At 42.9% G+C, this 15,133-nt stretch overlaps 2 protein-coding genes across 2 annotated transcripts; both read right to left on the bottom strand.

Moving 5' to 3' along the window:
* Window positions 1-625: 625 nt before the first annotated feature.
* On the bottom strand, window positions 626-5,476 carry LOC307215078 (olfactory receptor 5AR1-like; the record flags this gene model as incomplete). The annotated part of the gene is made up of 2 exons (XM_079974246.1): window positions 626-1,116; window positions 5,023-5,476. The coding sequence occupies 2 exons, from the start codon at window positions 5,474-5,476 to the stop codon at window positions 626-628; spliced, it is 945 nt and encodes a 314-aa protein (XP_079830372.1).
* A 4,453-nt stretch (window positions 5,477-9,929) lies between these two features.
* Window positions 9,930-10,874, bottom strand: LOC307201189 (olfactory receptor 5AR1-like; the record flags this gene model as incomplete). Its single annotated transcript, XM_079950218.1, has 1 exon — window positions 9,930-10,874. One exon carries the CDS (start codon window positions 10,872-10,874, stop codon window positions 9,930-9,932), a length of 945 nt encoding a protein of 314 aa, XP_079806344.1.
* Between the last annotated feature and the right edge of the window lie 4,259 nt (window positions 10,875-15,133).

Here is a 15,133-nt window from a genome sequence, read left to right as displayed (position 1 = left end):
GGAGTTTGAGTGGTCAGCACTGGCTTACGCCTATTTGAAATATAAGAGGATCATTGGCACTGTCGTAGGAAATGTGACATTTATTCAAGTCCAGGCACTGCAGTTTGGATTTGGATTTATTATCCCTCTTTATCACTACCTGAAGGAGTCTCAAAACAGCTATCATTCTCCTTTCCCTTCTTCCCCCAAAACAAACACTCTGTGAGGTGAGTGAGGCTGAGAGACTTCAGAGAAGTGTGACTAGCCCAAGGTCACCCAGTAGCTGCACGTGGAGGAGTGGGCACGTGAACCCGGTTTACCAGATTACGAGTCTACCGCTCTTAACCACTACACCACACATGCACCATGAAGATCATTGATTGGTGTGTTATTGTTGCCTCAGCATATTACTTACCCACTGAAGCTGGTACGCAGACTCTGAACAAGTATCCCACTCCCCATCCCAAACCAAAAATGTCTATGATAATTGTTTCAAGTCTGAGGATTCTTAACCAGGGCAGTGTCATAAGAAAAGCACCCTATAAAGTATGTTGGTCACCCATAATGATGATAATGATGATATAATAATAATATGGACTCTGCAATAATGAATGAATGAATTGGATTGGATTTATTGTTCTGAACGTTAATGTCTCTGAGAAACAACCTTTCCCCCAATCAACCTTTTGAAAGCCTCTTTTACCTCCTTGTTTCTCATACTGTAGATGAGTGGATTCAACATAGGTATCGCAAGGGTGTAAAAGACAGAGATGATTTTGTCTTGCTCCACTGAATATTTTGAACTGGGCCGTAAGTACATGACAATGGCTGTCCCATAGAATACGGTGACAGCCGTAAGGTGGGAGGCACAGGTGGAGAAGGCTTTTCGTCTGCCCTCGGCTGAGTTGATCCGAAGGATGGCAACAAGTATGTATGTGTAAGAGACAAGAATGGTCAGAAGAGTTACTGATACAATTGCTGTTGAGAAGGTGAAATGAATTATATCAGTGACGCCTGTATCTGAGCAGGAGAGCTTTAGGATAGGGGGCACATCACAGAAGAAATGGTTGATGATGTTGGATCTGCAGAAGGAGAAATTAAATATAAATGATGTCTGGACAATTGCATTCACACAACCTGTTAAATAGGAGCCAGTTTTTCTCTAAAACACATTCCAATGCCTAACCGCCACCCGAGCCAAAAGGCTCACCACCAATACCCTCATAGCTGCAACCAATCCCTAACACTATTGGATATGTTAGCCAGCCATATGTTGTTTCCGCGATCCGAAAGATGAACACCGTCACCCCGGAATAGGGTCTGGTTGCCAATCTGGATATCATCATGAGATATAACTAGGCCATTCATAAAACACACTTTGCGCGCTACCGCACGATTCAAGAGTTTCCTGGATTTCTCAAAGGCCATAATGTTATGCGCACCACGCCAAAACCTTCTCTTCAAGAGAGAGGACCAGAACAGGGCTGTTCTGGGAAATAAGGCAACCAACTCATCCAAGACCTTTCTCATGCTCCACTGCAAGCCAGGTCGCTCTCACCCAGCTGACAGCTCACAGCTTTTGCCTTCAGCAGTGGCATGAGTTCTTGCCAGCGCACGCCCCTTCTCGACAACCAGGAAACTCGCACCCACGATGGTAGCCCCAGATTAGGCATGAAGGCGGAACTTGCTGACTGGAGGCGGGCCCAATGCACGATACTGTGGCCGCAAATCCACATTGGACTACCGAAGACAGCTAAGAATAAAGAAAGAAAAGACAGGTAAGCGGAGCGTTGTCAGAATACTTTTGTAGGCATTAGATTTCCAGCGGCCCATCTCCTTGATCCTGTCTGCCGGAAGGCCCATGAGGCCGTTGTGGCCACACCAATCCTAAATGAATGTGCCGCGTAGTCTTTGGAAGGGAAAGCGTAGGCATCTATCGCTTTGCAAAGTACCCTGGTGAATTGGTGCCTCATCAATCGGGATCCATCCTCATGAATGAAAAGCGGGCCAAGGCCGGGAGGTCTGAGGTAAAGGTATCGCTTGGTGTCCTTTACTGGGCATGGGCCCTTCTGACCGGAGGCCGTGAGTTGTACTACGGTGCCCTTACCGCCCTGGTCCAACTTAGACTGATGCACCCGCACCATCACGCCTGAACTGGACACCTGCATGTCGAAGTAGGCGAGACCCCTCTCAGAATGCAATGACTGCTAGCCAGTATGTTAACCACGGCCTGGTTATCAGTTCTGAAGCACACCCGACGATTCCGGAACTCCTCGGCCCATATGTGAACCGTCACAACTATGAGAAAAAACTCCAGAAAAGTGAGATCCCACATGATGGCCTCCCCTTGCCACTCTGCTGGCCATTGTTGCGCGCACCAATGTCCCTTAAAGAACAGACCAAAGCCCAGGGACCCTGCCGCATTGGAGGGGACCTGGAAATCAGAGGCCAAATTAAGGATTTCCTGCCATAGGGAGACTCCGTTGTAGTGTTCCAGAAATCTGATCCACATCTCAAAATCCGCCTTGACCGACTTTGGGAGTCTTACTCTATGGTGCAGATGCTTGAGGCCCGCTGACAGCCTGGCTAAGACTCGAAGAAAATGTGTGTGCAATGGTGGGGATCGCTGGCGTGGCAGCGTTTGAGCAGCAAGCCACACCCCCGTCGAGCTTCCCGATTGGGTGCCCAATTGGGGAGGGGCGTGGCGCCAGCCCTGGAGTTGAAGCAGGGGGCGGAGTGCCCTCTGCATGACGCGGGAATCATCTCCCGACCACAACCCCTCCCCTCCTGGGAGGAGGAAAGGCTTTACCAATACCAACAAAGTTATTGGGACCAGCAGGAATGAAAGGAGCTTACAATCTAAAAACCAGAATTCGAAACATTTCAAACAGATTACAGTAACCGGAAGAGGGTTTGCCCTGAAGGCACATGGTAAGATGTGAAGAAGCACTTCTTCAGTTTTCACTGAAAGCTGTGAGTAATGAAGACAGACGCATCTCTGTGAGGAAGGAATTCCACAACTTAGGGGCTGCCAAAGAAATTGCTCTCTCCTGGGTCACTGTCACTTGACATTTTTAGGGAGGTGGACCTGTCAATAGGGCCTCCTCTGCTGATTTCAACACCCAAGAAGGTCTGTAGGATGCTGATGTTCAGATATTTAGGGGCTAAAAAGTAACATGAGCCCCTTGAATTGGGCCTGGAAACAAACCAATGTAACTTTTTTTTGAAACAGGGGTTATATGTTATCTCAATCGAACCCCAGCCAGTAGCCTGGCTTCTGCATTTTGAACCAATTCAAATTTCTAAGTCATCTTCAAGGGCAGCCTTGTATATAGTTCATTGCATTAATCTAATCTAGAAGTCACTAGATATCGCCATCAATGGTATCAAAGGATAAAGAAAGTTCAAGAAAAGTGAGCAAGGCAGCTTTCCCACAGACCCTTCAAGTGTCCCTATTTTCCAGGGATGATCCCGGATTTACAGAAGCAGTCCAAGTTTCTGATATGATCAAACAATGTCCACTTTTCCTCAGGATGTCCATATTTTCATTTGTGAAATGTTGGAGCATGTGCTCCCCCACCATCTCTCTTCCAACAAATGTCATGACAGGGTCTGAAGCCAGACTGAAATGGATCTTTCAAGCATGCCTGAAGCTAGACTGGCAGCATGCTTTCGAGCACCTTGCCTGCCAAGGGGATGTTAGTTACCGGAGAATCGTTATCTAGCAGTTGCAGGTCCAGGGAGGACTTCTTAAGGAAGGGATGCACCACAGCCTCTTTCAAGGAAGGTGACACTCTTCCCCCTCTCAGTGAAGCATCATTGAAGTCTTGGGCCCACCCGGTCAATCCCCAACAGCTAGCTTCAAGAAGGCAAGATGGGAAAAGTTCAAGAGGAAAAGTGGTTGGCCACACTTACTCAACAGCTTGACTACATTGCAATAAAGGAAACTGATCCTGCACACATGGAACAAGCAGTGCACTCCATTGTAGTAGTATGGTTTTTAAAAAGGTGAGCTCTTGGGCGTGCGCAGGTTGCTGAGTAATACTCAAAATGGGGAGTGGGAACAACATGCTTTTGAAAACATGCTTATCACACACTGACATTTAAGTGAGGATTGGTTGTGGCTCCCTGTTCAATGGAATTTGATTGGTCAACATGGGTTGAGCCTTATCTGAAATATAAGAGGATCATTGACACTGTCTGTTGTAGTAAATGTGACATTTATTCAAGGCTAAGCAATGCACCATGTAGATAATTGATTGGTGTGTTATTGTTGCCTCAGAATATTATTTACCCACTGAAGGTGGAACACAGATTCTGAACAAGTATCCCACTCTCCACCCCACTCCCAAAAAACTATTATGATGATTGCCAGTCTTAATAAGGGCAGTGTCATAGGAATAGAATCCTATAAGATATTGGTCGTGATTTGTTGCCCATAATGTTGACGATGACGATGACGACAACAACAACAACAACAACAACAACAACAACAACAACCCTGCATTAAGGAATGAAGTAAGATATAGGATTGTATTTATTATTATGAAAATTAATATCTCTGAGAGAACACCTTTCCTCCAACTAGCCTTTTGAAAACCCCTTTTACCTCCTTGTTTCTCAGACTGTAGATGACTGGATTCAACATAGGTATCGCAAGGGTGTAAAAGACAGAGATGATTTTGTCTTGCTCTATGGAATATTTTGAATTGGGCCGGACATACATGAAAGCTCCTGTTGCATAGAATATGGTGACAGCCGTAAGGTGGGAGGCACAGGTGGAGAAGGCTTTATGTCTGCCCTCAGCTGAGCTGATCCGAAGGATGGCAATAAGTATGTATGTGTAAGAGATGGAAATGGCCAGTATTGTTACCAATACAATTGCTGTTGAGAAAATGAAATGAATAATATCAATAACTGTTGTGTCCGAGCAGGACAGCTTTAGGATCGGGGGCACATCACAGAAGAAGTGGTTGATGATGTTGGAACTACAAAAGGACAAATTAAATATAATGGAAGTCTGGACCACTGCATTCACACAACCTGTTAGATAGGAGCCAGCCACAAGCAGATTACAGAGTTTTCTGGACATGATAGCTGTATACAGCAGTGGGTTGCAGATTGCAATGAAGCGATCGTATGCCATCACACCCAGCAGGCAGCACTCACAGGATACAGCAATGCAGAAGAAGAAAAACTGCAGGGCACAGCCAGTGAAGGAAATAGTTTTGCTTTTTACTATAAAGTTAATCAATGTCCTTGGGGCAATGACACTGGAGTAACCAATATCCAAGAGTGACAGGTTGCTGAGGAAAAAATACATGGGAGTATGGAGGCGGGAGTCAATCTGGATTAATGTTACCATGCCAATGTTCCCCACCAGGATCAACACGTAAATCAGTAAGAACAATATGAAGAGAATAAACTGCAGACTCTTATTATCTGTGAATCCCAGCAAAATAAATTCAGTAATTGCGGTGAAGTTTCCTTCTGACATTGCCACAAATTGTATTCTCCTGTGAAAATAAAAATATGAGAGAAAAGTTGAAATAGAATTAGCTCCACACTAACATTTACATGGCAAGGAACGGTGGTGTAGCATGAGTTGCCAGTACCCGGGGCCACATGGGGATGGGGGTGGTGGGGAGAAATGGAAATAGACAGAGTATGCATGCACATTCAGCTGCTTGACAGCATCTGCATCACTCAGGAGATCACAGCCACAGAGATAAGAAAAGAAGAGTCATTCCATTGTTGGGAGAGGTCACTTCCTTTTTCACATGGGGAAGCCATTTTCAAGGGACCCCAGCAACAGAAGTGCACAGCTTTATTGAGGCAGTACAGGGTGATGACATTTTGCACCTCTAACAATTTTGCACCCAGGGCAACTGCCCCTGTGGCCCTCCACACACTATGCCACTGGAGAGGAATGTCAAAGAGATGCTTAGGTTTTCCTCCTCCGATCAAAATATCCTAGATATAAGCTTCAGAAACTCCTAATGCTTGTCAAAAAGAAGATATGGGCATTCCTGAATTCTTCTCTGGCTCTTGCCCCAAGGGCCCTGTATGTAAACTGGGATTCCTGCAGAAAGTGTATCTTCCCATTAATTTGAGAGGCTGATGTCTCGAAGAATGAAGTATTTTGCTGTGGAATACATAAGGTGCCCTTCATTTTACATACAATATTTACCCAAGCAATTGTTGGGTTTATTATTTTCATCTGACATGGTTGCCAGCTTCAACCCACAGGAAAAAAAAACCCAGACTGAATTTAAGAGACACACCTCATTATCTAAGCATTGAGGGGAGGGTGTTCTTGCTTCGTTACAGTATCTCTGAATTCTATCTCTTTTGCAGTAATCCAGCAAACATGTTTATGTGCAAATGAAGGACACCAACATACTGCAGAGGAATTCATTTTTATCTTCTGCAGCAACCTCACAACTATAAAATTAGCCATTCTATCAATAAACCTTCCTTTGGGGCTTTAGGAATGACATCTGTCCTCTTCACAGGTAAACCTTCTAGTTTGATTTATTCTCAGAGTGTTTGAGATATTTTATTTTTGACAGCCAGATGATATCTATGAAGAGCTCAATTCTCTGGAAGCAAAAAAATCTGGAATTTATTTCGGCTTAGTTTCATTGAAGTTGGAGAGGTTGACTTCTTATGATGCTGCATGAGATCTTTCCTGCAAGTTGTGTGTGATTGTAATAAGAAATTCAGAAATGGAAATTTAAAATCACCAGATAAGCAGTTTAACTGCTTAATGTTTTTTATCTGGCACTACCATTGGAGTCAACCAAAAAGGGGGGAAATCAAATTGAATTTAAGAAATACATTGCCATATCTGGGCATTGAAGGGAGCGAGTTAACACTCAGTTACAGTATTTTTGCATCCTCTCTTTATCACCTCAGTCCAACAGACATGCTTATGAGCAAATGGAAGACAGCTTTCCTCCTGCAGGGAAATTTACTTCTTTATGTTCCACAGTAGCCTCAGAAATGAATATGGGGGACACCAGGGAGATTAGCATACTGCAGAACATAAACTCAATTCTGCCTTGCTTTTGGATTCTGTTGACCCAAGTTGCAGGCAGAGCAAGATTTGAATAGTGCATTCTTGTTTTAATGGGCAAACAATAGGAAAGGATGGGGTAACCTTAACTTAGGGGGGAATGGAGGAGGCTAGATGGGGGTCTCCCTTGTTGCAGTGGCATAGCAAGATGTGGTCAGCATTTGAAGGATCTCCAGAAAATGGATATGCACTTTTAGGAAGCAGAGATATTGTAAGCACATGTAATATGCTGTGGCTATTAAATTTACTCTTTTTTTACCCTGTATGGGTCGAAGCTGGCTGTGAAGCCCAATGAAAACAATAGAGAAATAAACTTCTTAGCCAATCAATTAGAACCTGCATTCCTGGAGATACGTTTACAATCACAGGCAACATGCAGGAGAGATTTCATGCAGCATCATAAAGTGTGCCAACCCACAAACCCAAATAAATGAACAGGCAGCCCAAATAAGTTCCAGACATTAAATTTGCTCCAGAGAAATGCCCTACTGATAAATTTGACTGCTGTGGTAAAATTCACAAGAACTTTGTGAGTATATCTGGCTAGGAAATGTATCAAGAGGAACCTTACTTGTGAAGATGATCAATGTCGATCCCTGAGTCCCAGAATAAGGCATGTTCAGAAAAATGCTCATTTTATAGTTGTTTTTGTATCACCTAGAAACCAATTTCCGGAAGGGCATGAATTAAAATAATCTCTGCATAATCACCTGAGGACATACAGCCTGGGAATTTCTTTTACTTTCTTCTATTCATCTTTAATTAGTTTCTAACAGAAGTTTCCCCTCTCCATTCAGCCTACAATTCAGTAGGAATCTTCACTAGTTACTTTCCTCTAATTTGTTTTAGAGTACTGTGAATTTGTTGCATATTCCCAAAGCTATTAACAACAACACCAGTTACCAATACCAACAAAGTCATTGGGACCAGCAGGACTGAAAGGGGCTTACAATCTAAAAACCAGAATTTGAAACAGTTCAAAGAGATTACAGTAACCGGAAGAGGGTTTGCCCTGAAAGCAGATGTTAAGATGTGCATCTTCAGTTTTCACTGAAAGTTGGGAGTAATGAAGACAGATGCATCTCTGTGGGGAAGGAATTCCACAACTTAGGGGCTGCCAAAGAAATTTATCTCTCCTGGGTCACTGTCACTTGACATTTTTTGGGAGGTGGAACTGCCAATAGAGCCTCCTCTGCTGATTTCAACACCCAAGAAGGTCTGTAGGATGCTGATGTTCAGATATTTGGGTAACACGAGCCCCTTGAATTGGGCCTGGAAACAAACCAATGTAACTTTTTTTTGAAACAGGGCTTCTATGTTATCTCAATCAATCCCCAGCCAGTAGCCTGGCTTCTGCATTTTGAGCCAATTCAAGTTTCTAAGTCATCTTCAAGCGCAGCCTCGTATATAGTTCATTGCATTAATCTAATCTAGAAGTCTGTTGTCTTTGTCCATGGAGTTTTCTTGGCAGGGATACTGGAGTGGCTTGCCGGTTCCTGCTCCAGGTGGATCACGTTTGGTCAAAACTCTCCACTATGACCTGTCCATCTTGGGTGCTCTGCTCGGCATAGTTCATAGCTTCTCTGAGATATTCAAGCCCCTTCGTCGCGGCAAGGCAGTGATCCAGGAGCGCCTGGTGTGCTCTGGTCCATGGGGTCAGAAAAAGTCGGACACGACTAAACAGCTAAACAACCACAACAACAACAATCTAGAAGTCACTAGATATCACCATCAATGGTATCAAAGGCTGAGGAAAGGTCAAGAAAAGTGAGCAAGGCAGCTTTCCCACAGACCCTCCAAGCATCACTATTTTCTAGGGATGATCCTGGATTTAGAGAAGCAGTCCAGGTTTCTGATATGAACCCAGAATGTCTGCTTTTCCTCAGGTCATCCTTATTTTCATTGTAGAAATGTTGGAGCATATGTTCCCCCACCAACTCTCTTCCAACAACTGTCATGACAGGGTGAAATGGATCCTTCAAGCATGCCTGAAGCAAGACTGGCAGCACCCTTTCAAGCACCTTGCCTGCCAAGGGGATATTAGCTATTGGGCAGTAGTTATCCAGCAGTTGCAGGTCCAGGGAGGTCTTCTTAAGGATGCCCCACAGCCTCTTTCAAAGAAGGTGACACTCTCCCCTCTCTCAGTGAAGTATCATTGAAGTCCTGGGCCCACCCAGTCAATCCCCAACAGCTAGCTTCAAGAAGCCAAGATGGGAATTGGTCAAGAGGGAAAGTGGTTGGCCACACTTATTAAACAGCTTGACTACATTGCAATAAAAGAAACTGATCCTGCACACATGGCACAAGCAGTGCACTCCACTGTAGTAGTATGGTTTTTAAAAGGGTGAGCTATTGGGCGTGCACAGTTTGCTGAGTAATACTCAAAATGTAAAATGAGAACCATATGCTTTTGAAAACATGCTCATCACACACTGAAATGAAAGTGAGGATTGGTTGTGGCTCCCTGTTCAATGGAATTTGAGTGGTTAACATGAGTTGACCCTTATCTGAAACATAAGAGAATTGGCACTGTCTGTTGTAGGAAATGTGACATTTATTCAAGTCCAAGCACTGCACCATGTAGATCATTGACTGGTGTGTTATAGTTGCCTCAGCAAATTACTTACCCACTGAAGGTGGAGCCTAGACTCTGATTAAGTATCCCACTCTCCACCCCCCCAAAAAAATTATTATGATGGTTGCCAGTCTTAGAATTGTTAATCAGGGCAGTGTCATAGGAATAGAATCCTATAAGATAAGTTGGTCATCATTTGTTGCCCATAATGATGACGACAGCAACAACAACAACAACAACCACAACTCTGCAAATAGAATGAAGTAAGATATAGGATTGTATTTATTATTATGAAAATTAATATATCTGAGAGAACACCTTTCCTCCAACCAGCCTTTTGAATGTCTCTTTTACCTCCTTGTTTCTCAGACTGTAGATGACTGGATTCAACATAGGTATCAAAAGGGTGTAAAAGACAGAGATAATTTTGTCTTGCTCTATGGAATATTTTGAATTGGGTCGGACATACATGAAAGCTCCTGTTGCATAGAATATGGTGACAGCTGTAAGGTGGGAGGCACAGGTGGAGAAGGCTTTTCGTCTGCCCTCAGCTGAGTTGATCCGAAGGATGGCAATAAGTATGTATGTGTAAGAGATGGAAATGGCTAATATCGTTACCAATACAATTGCTGTTGCGAAGATGAAATGAATAATATCAGTGACTGTTGTGTCCGAGCAGGACAGCTTTAGGATTGGGGGCACATCACAGAAGAAGTGGTTGATGATGTTGGAACTACAAAAGGACAAATTAAATATAATGGAAGTCTGGACAATTGCATTCACACAACCTGTTAAATAGGAGCCAGCCACAAGCAGATTACAGAGTTTTCTGGACATGATAGCAGTATACAGCAGTGGGTTGCAGATAGCAATGAAGCGGTCATATGCCATCACACCCAGCAGGCAGCACTCACAGGATACAGCAATGCAAAAGAAGAAAAACTGCAGGGCACAGCCAGTGAAGGAAATAGTTTTGCTTTTTACTATAAAGTTAATCAATGTCCTTGGGGCAATAACACTGGAGTAACCAATATCCAAGAGTGACAGGTTGCTGAGGAAAAAATATATGGGAGTATGGAGGCGGGAGTCAATCCTGATTAATGTTACCATGCCGATGTTCCCCACCAGGATCAACAAGTAAATCATTAAGAATAATATGAAGAGAATAAACTGCAGACTCTTATTATCTGTGAATCCCAGCAAAATAAATTCAGTAATTGTGGTGAAGTTTCCTTCTGACATTGTCACAAGTTGTATTCTCCTGTGTAAATAGAAATATGAGAAAAAAGTTGAAATAGTATTAGCTCCACAACCAAAAGTAGTTTCCGGAGACCCTACATTTAAGTGGCAAGGAACAGTGATGTAGAATGGGTTGCCAGTACCTGTGGCCACATGGGGAAGGGGTGTGTGGAGAAAGGGAAATGGATAGAGTATGCATGCACATTAACTGCCTAACAGCATCTGTGTCACTCAGGAGATCACAGCCACAGAGATAAGAAAAGAAGAGTCGTTCCATTGTCTGGAGAGGTCACTTCCTTTTTCACATGGGGAAGCCATTTTCTTTTTTTCTTTTATTAATTTTATAGTAACAAAAAGAAAAAAACCCAATCATAAAAAACATCACAATCACAATCATACATCTTAATTGACTTCCCTCCAACTCCCCCTCCTGGTTCCATTTTCTATACTTATTTTTTAAGGAAAGGGGGGAAAAGAGAAATTGTCTGCTTTGTCCAGTTATAGTTTATTAGTTTGTTTTGCCAATCTCTTTCATCTTCTTTAGTGGTGGCTTCTTCCTTCTATAGGGATGGGCTCGTCTTGCCCTGGCGTCCGTTCTCAGATGCAGGAACAAAGTCTTTTGCATGGTAAATCCATTAAATCCTGTACCTTCCAGGATCTTAGCTTTATTTTTTTTTAAACAAAAGTCATTTTCAACATTTTCTTCAAATCTTTATATACCACTTCCCAGGCTTTTTAAATAATTTTACATTGCCACCACATATGGTAGGCTCTCATACCCTTTACCCGCCCTTCCTGCATCATCTCCATCACCGTCCAAGCTTCCCAAATCAATGTACATATGGTATCATTTTTGTAATAGGCCGTCCTTATTCTTCCTTGTATTTCCCTCAAACCTCGCACAGCCACATAGATATGAAAAGAAGAGTCGTTCCATTGTCTGGAGAGGTCACTTTCTTTTTCACATGGGGGAGCCATTTTCAAGGGAGCCCAGCGACAGAAGTGCACAGCTGTACTGAGGCAGCACAGGGTGTTGAAATTTTGCACCTCTAACAATTTTGCACCCAGGGCAGCTGTCCCTGTGGCCCTCCTCACACTTTGCCGCTGGAGAGGAATGTCAATGAGATGCTTAACGTTTCCTCCTCCAATCTAAACACCTCAGATATAAGCTTCAGAAACTCCTAATGTTTGTCAAAAAGAAGATATGAGCGCTCCTGAATTCTTCTCTGGCTCTTGCCCCAAGGGCCCTGTATGTAAATTGGGATTCTTCCCATCACTGTGCAGTCTGCTTGTGTCAAGTTGCCAGGAGAGGTTTGGTTATCAAAAACATGGCCTCTCTCAGCCTTCGTTCAGGTTTTGTAGAAAGCTCTTGTGCTGGCCATTGGCTCCCACTAGTGACCAGTGCCACCATTTACTCGCCAAAACTAGCACCATTTGATGCGCCTAATACCCATTTTTTATTTTTAAAACAACAAAAAAAACTTTTTATTTATTTTTTTAATTTTTTTAATTTTTAAAACATCCTTCAAATGTTGGCCACTTCTTGCTATGCCACTGCAGCAAACCTCCTCAATCCCCCTTAAGTTAAGGTTCCTGCATCTTTCCCCCATCTTTCCCCTTTTTTTAAAAAAGAATGCACTATCAAATCTTGCTGCAACTTGGGTCAATGGAATCTAAAAACAAGGCAGAATTGGGTCTATGTTCTGCAGTATGCTGTTCCCCCTGGTGTTCCCCATATTCATTTGTGAGGCTGCTGGCAAATAATGAAGTACCGTTGTACCTTGGATCTCAAATGCCTCGGCTCCCGAACAAATTGGCTTCCAAACAATCAAAACCCAGAAGTGAGTGTTGAATGATTTTTGGAAGCTGAACATCCAGCGTGGCTTTCACGGCTTCCAATTGGCTGCAGGATGCTCCTGCAGCCAATCGGAAGCTACGCTTTGGTTTTTGAATGGTTCCAGGAGTCAAATGGAATCTTTTCGAGAACCAAGGTATAATGCAAATTGCCGTTCAGCAGGCAAGCTATCTTCCATTTGCTCATAAACATGTTTGTTGGATGGAGGTCATAAAGACAGAATGCAAAAATATTGTAACTGAGTGTTAACTCGCTCCCTTCAATGCCCAGATATGCAAATGTGTCTCTCAACTTCAATCTGAGTTTCCCCCCCTTTTGGTTGAATCCAGCTGCAGTACCAGATAAAAAAACATTAAGGAAATAAACTGCTTATCTGATGATTTTAAATCTCCATTTCTGAATTTCTTATTACAATCACACACAAATTGCAAGAAAGATCTAGTGCAGCATCATCAGAAGTCAACCTCCCCAGCTTTTGTGAAAAGAAACCAAGCTAAATTCCAAAAAAGTCTCTTGATTGCAGAGAGTGGAACTGTGCATAGATATCATCTGGCTGCCAAAAATAAAATATCCTAAGCACTCTGAGAATAAATCAGGCTAGGAGTCTTACCTGTGAAGAGGACAGATGTCATTCCTAAAGCCCCAAAGTTAGGCATATTGATAGAAAGGCTAATTTTATAGTTGTGAGGTAGCTGCAGTAGATAAAGAACTACTTCCTCTGCAGTATGTTGATGTCCTTCATTTGCACATAAACCTGTTTGCTGGATCAGTGCAAAAGAGGTAGAATTCAGAGATACTGTAACCAAGCAAGAACACCCTCCCCTCAATGCTTAGATTATAAATTTGCTTCCAGAGAAATGCACTGTTGATAAATTTGACTGCTAGTGGGGAGATTAACAGGAATTTTGGATTATATCTGGCTAGGAAATGTATTCTAAGAAACCTTACTTGTGAAGATGATCAATGTTGATCCTAGAGCCCTAGAATAAGGGATGTAGAGAGAAATGCTCATTTTATAGTTGTTTTGCTACCACCTAGTGACCAAATTCCTCAAAGGCATAAATTAAAATACTCTGTATGACATCTCTGCATAATCACCTGAGGACATACAGCCTGGGAATTTCTTTTACTTTCTACTATTCATCTTTAATTAGTTTCTAACAGACGTTGCCTCTCTCCATTCAGCCCATAATTCAGTAGGAATCTTCACTAGTTACTTTCCTCTATCTTGTTTTAGAGCAGCCTTTCTCAACCTGTGGTTTCCCAGATGTTGTTGAACTACAACTCTCATCACCCCAGCCAGCAAGGCCAGAGCTAAGGGATGATGGGAGTTGTAGTCCAACAACATCTGGGGGCCCACAGGTTGAGAACCGCTGTTTTAGAGTAAGTTGGTTGCACATTCCCAAAGCTATTAACACCAGTTAACAATACCAACAAAGTCATTGGGACCTGCAGGATCGAAAGGTGCTTGCAACATGATGATTGTTAGACAGAGCCATCCAGAACAGTTCACTTGGTAGGGCTGAGCTGCTTCATTAACAGTGCAGGTCACTCCTGGGTACGTGGGATTAGAATCTCACAGTTCAGTATAAAATTGTTATGCTGTCTAATAGCCCTCACTCAGGCATTGAGTAGGTACTATCTATGTCCAGAAAATGTCAGGGGGCAGGGAAATGAATTTAAATTTAAATTTAAAAGTGAATATCTATAGTGGTCAAAAATGGGCAGTCAAATCCAGATGGTTCTACAGTGGTACCTCTAGTTACGAACTTAATTCATTCTGGAGGTCTGTTCTTAACCTGAAACTGTTCTTAACTGCTTTCGTTAATGGGGCCTCTTGCTGCCACTGCGCTGCCAGCACACGATTTCTGTTCTCATCCTGGGGCAAAGTTCTCAACTCAAGGTAACTCTTCCAGGTTAGCGGAGTTTGTAACCTGAAGCGTTTGTAACCTGAGGCGGTTCTACTGTATCCATTTTGATAAAGAGACTAGGACTTGAACTGAGGAGCAGTAATAAAATTCAAATGAACAGTCTTAAATCTATTACTTGGGAATAAGTCCAGCTGAATTCAACGGGCCTTACTTCTGAGTACACACAATTAGGTTTGCAGTGTCTTAGTGTACACCTGCCTTTGCCGAGAATGAAATATTGCAAAGCAATTTATGTTACTATTTGAGTACACATTAAGAAGGAACAACATTCCTTGCAGAGAACTAAAGTGCATAGCTTTCACACCAGGTGTTGTTGAATGGGCGGATGGAAGGAAATCTGCTTGATAGCCTCTTTCCAAAGGTTTCTTCTGACATTGTGCTCAAAATCTTAGGCTCTACTAATCCGCCTCATCATGTTCATAAACCTGATTAGTTGGGACACAAGACAGGGCCTTTTCTACTGTGGCACACAGGTT

The sequence above is a fragment of the Podarcis cretensis genome (assembly GCF_951804945.1).
Source record: "Podarcis cretensis genome assembly, chromosome: 1".
In the NCBI taxonomy this organism is placed as follows: Eukaryota; Metazoa; Chordata; class Lepidosauria; order Squamata; family Lacertidae; genus Podarcis; species Podarcis cretensis.
Note: the sequence above shows the minus strand (reverse complement) of the source record. Positions and strands in the feature narration are given on the sequence as shown.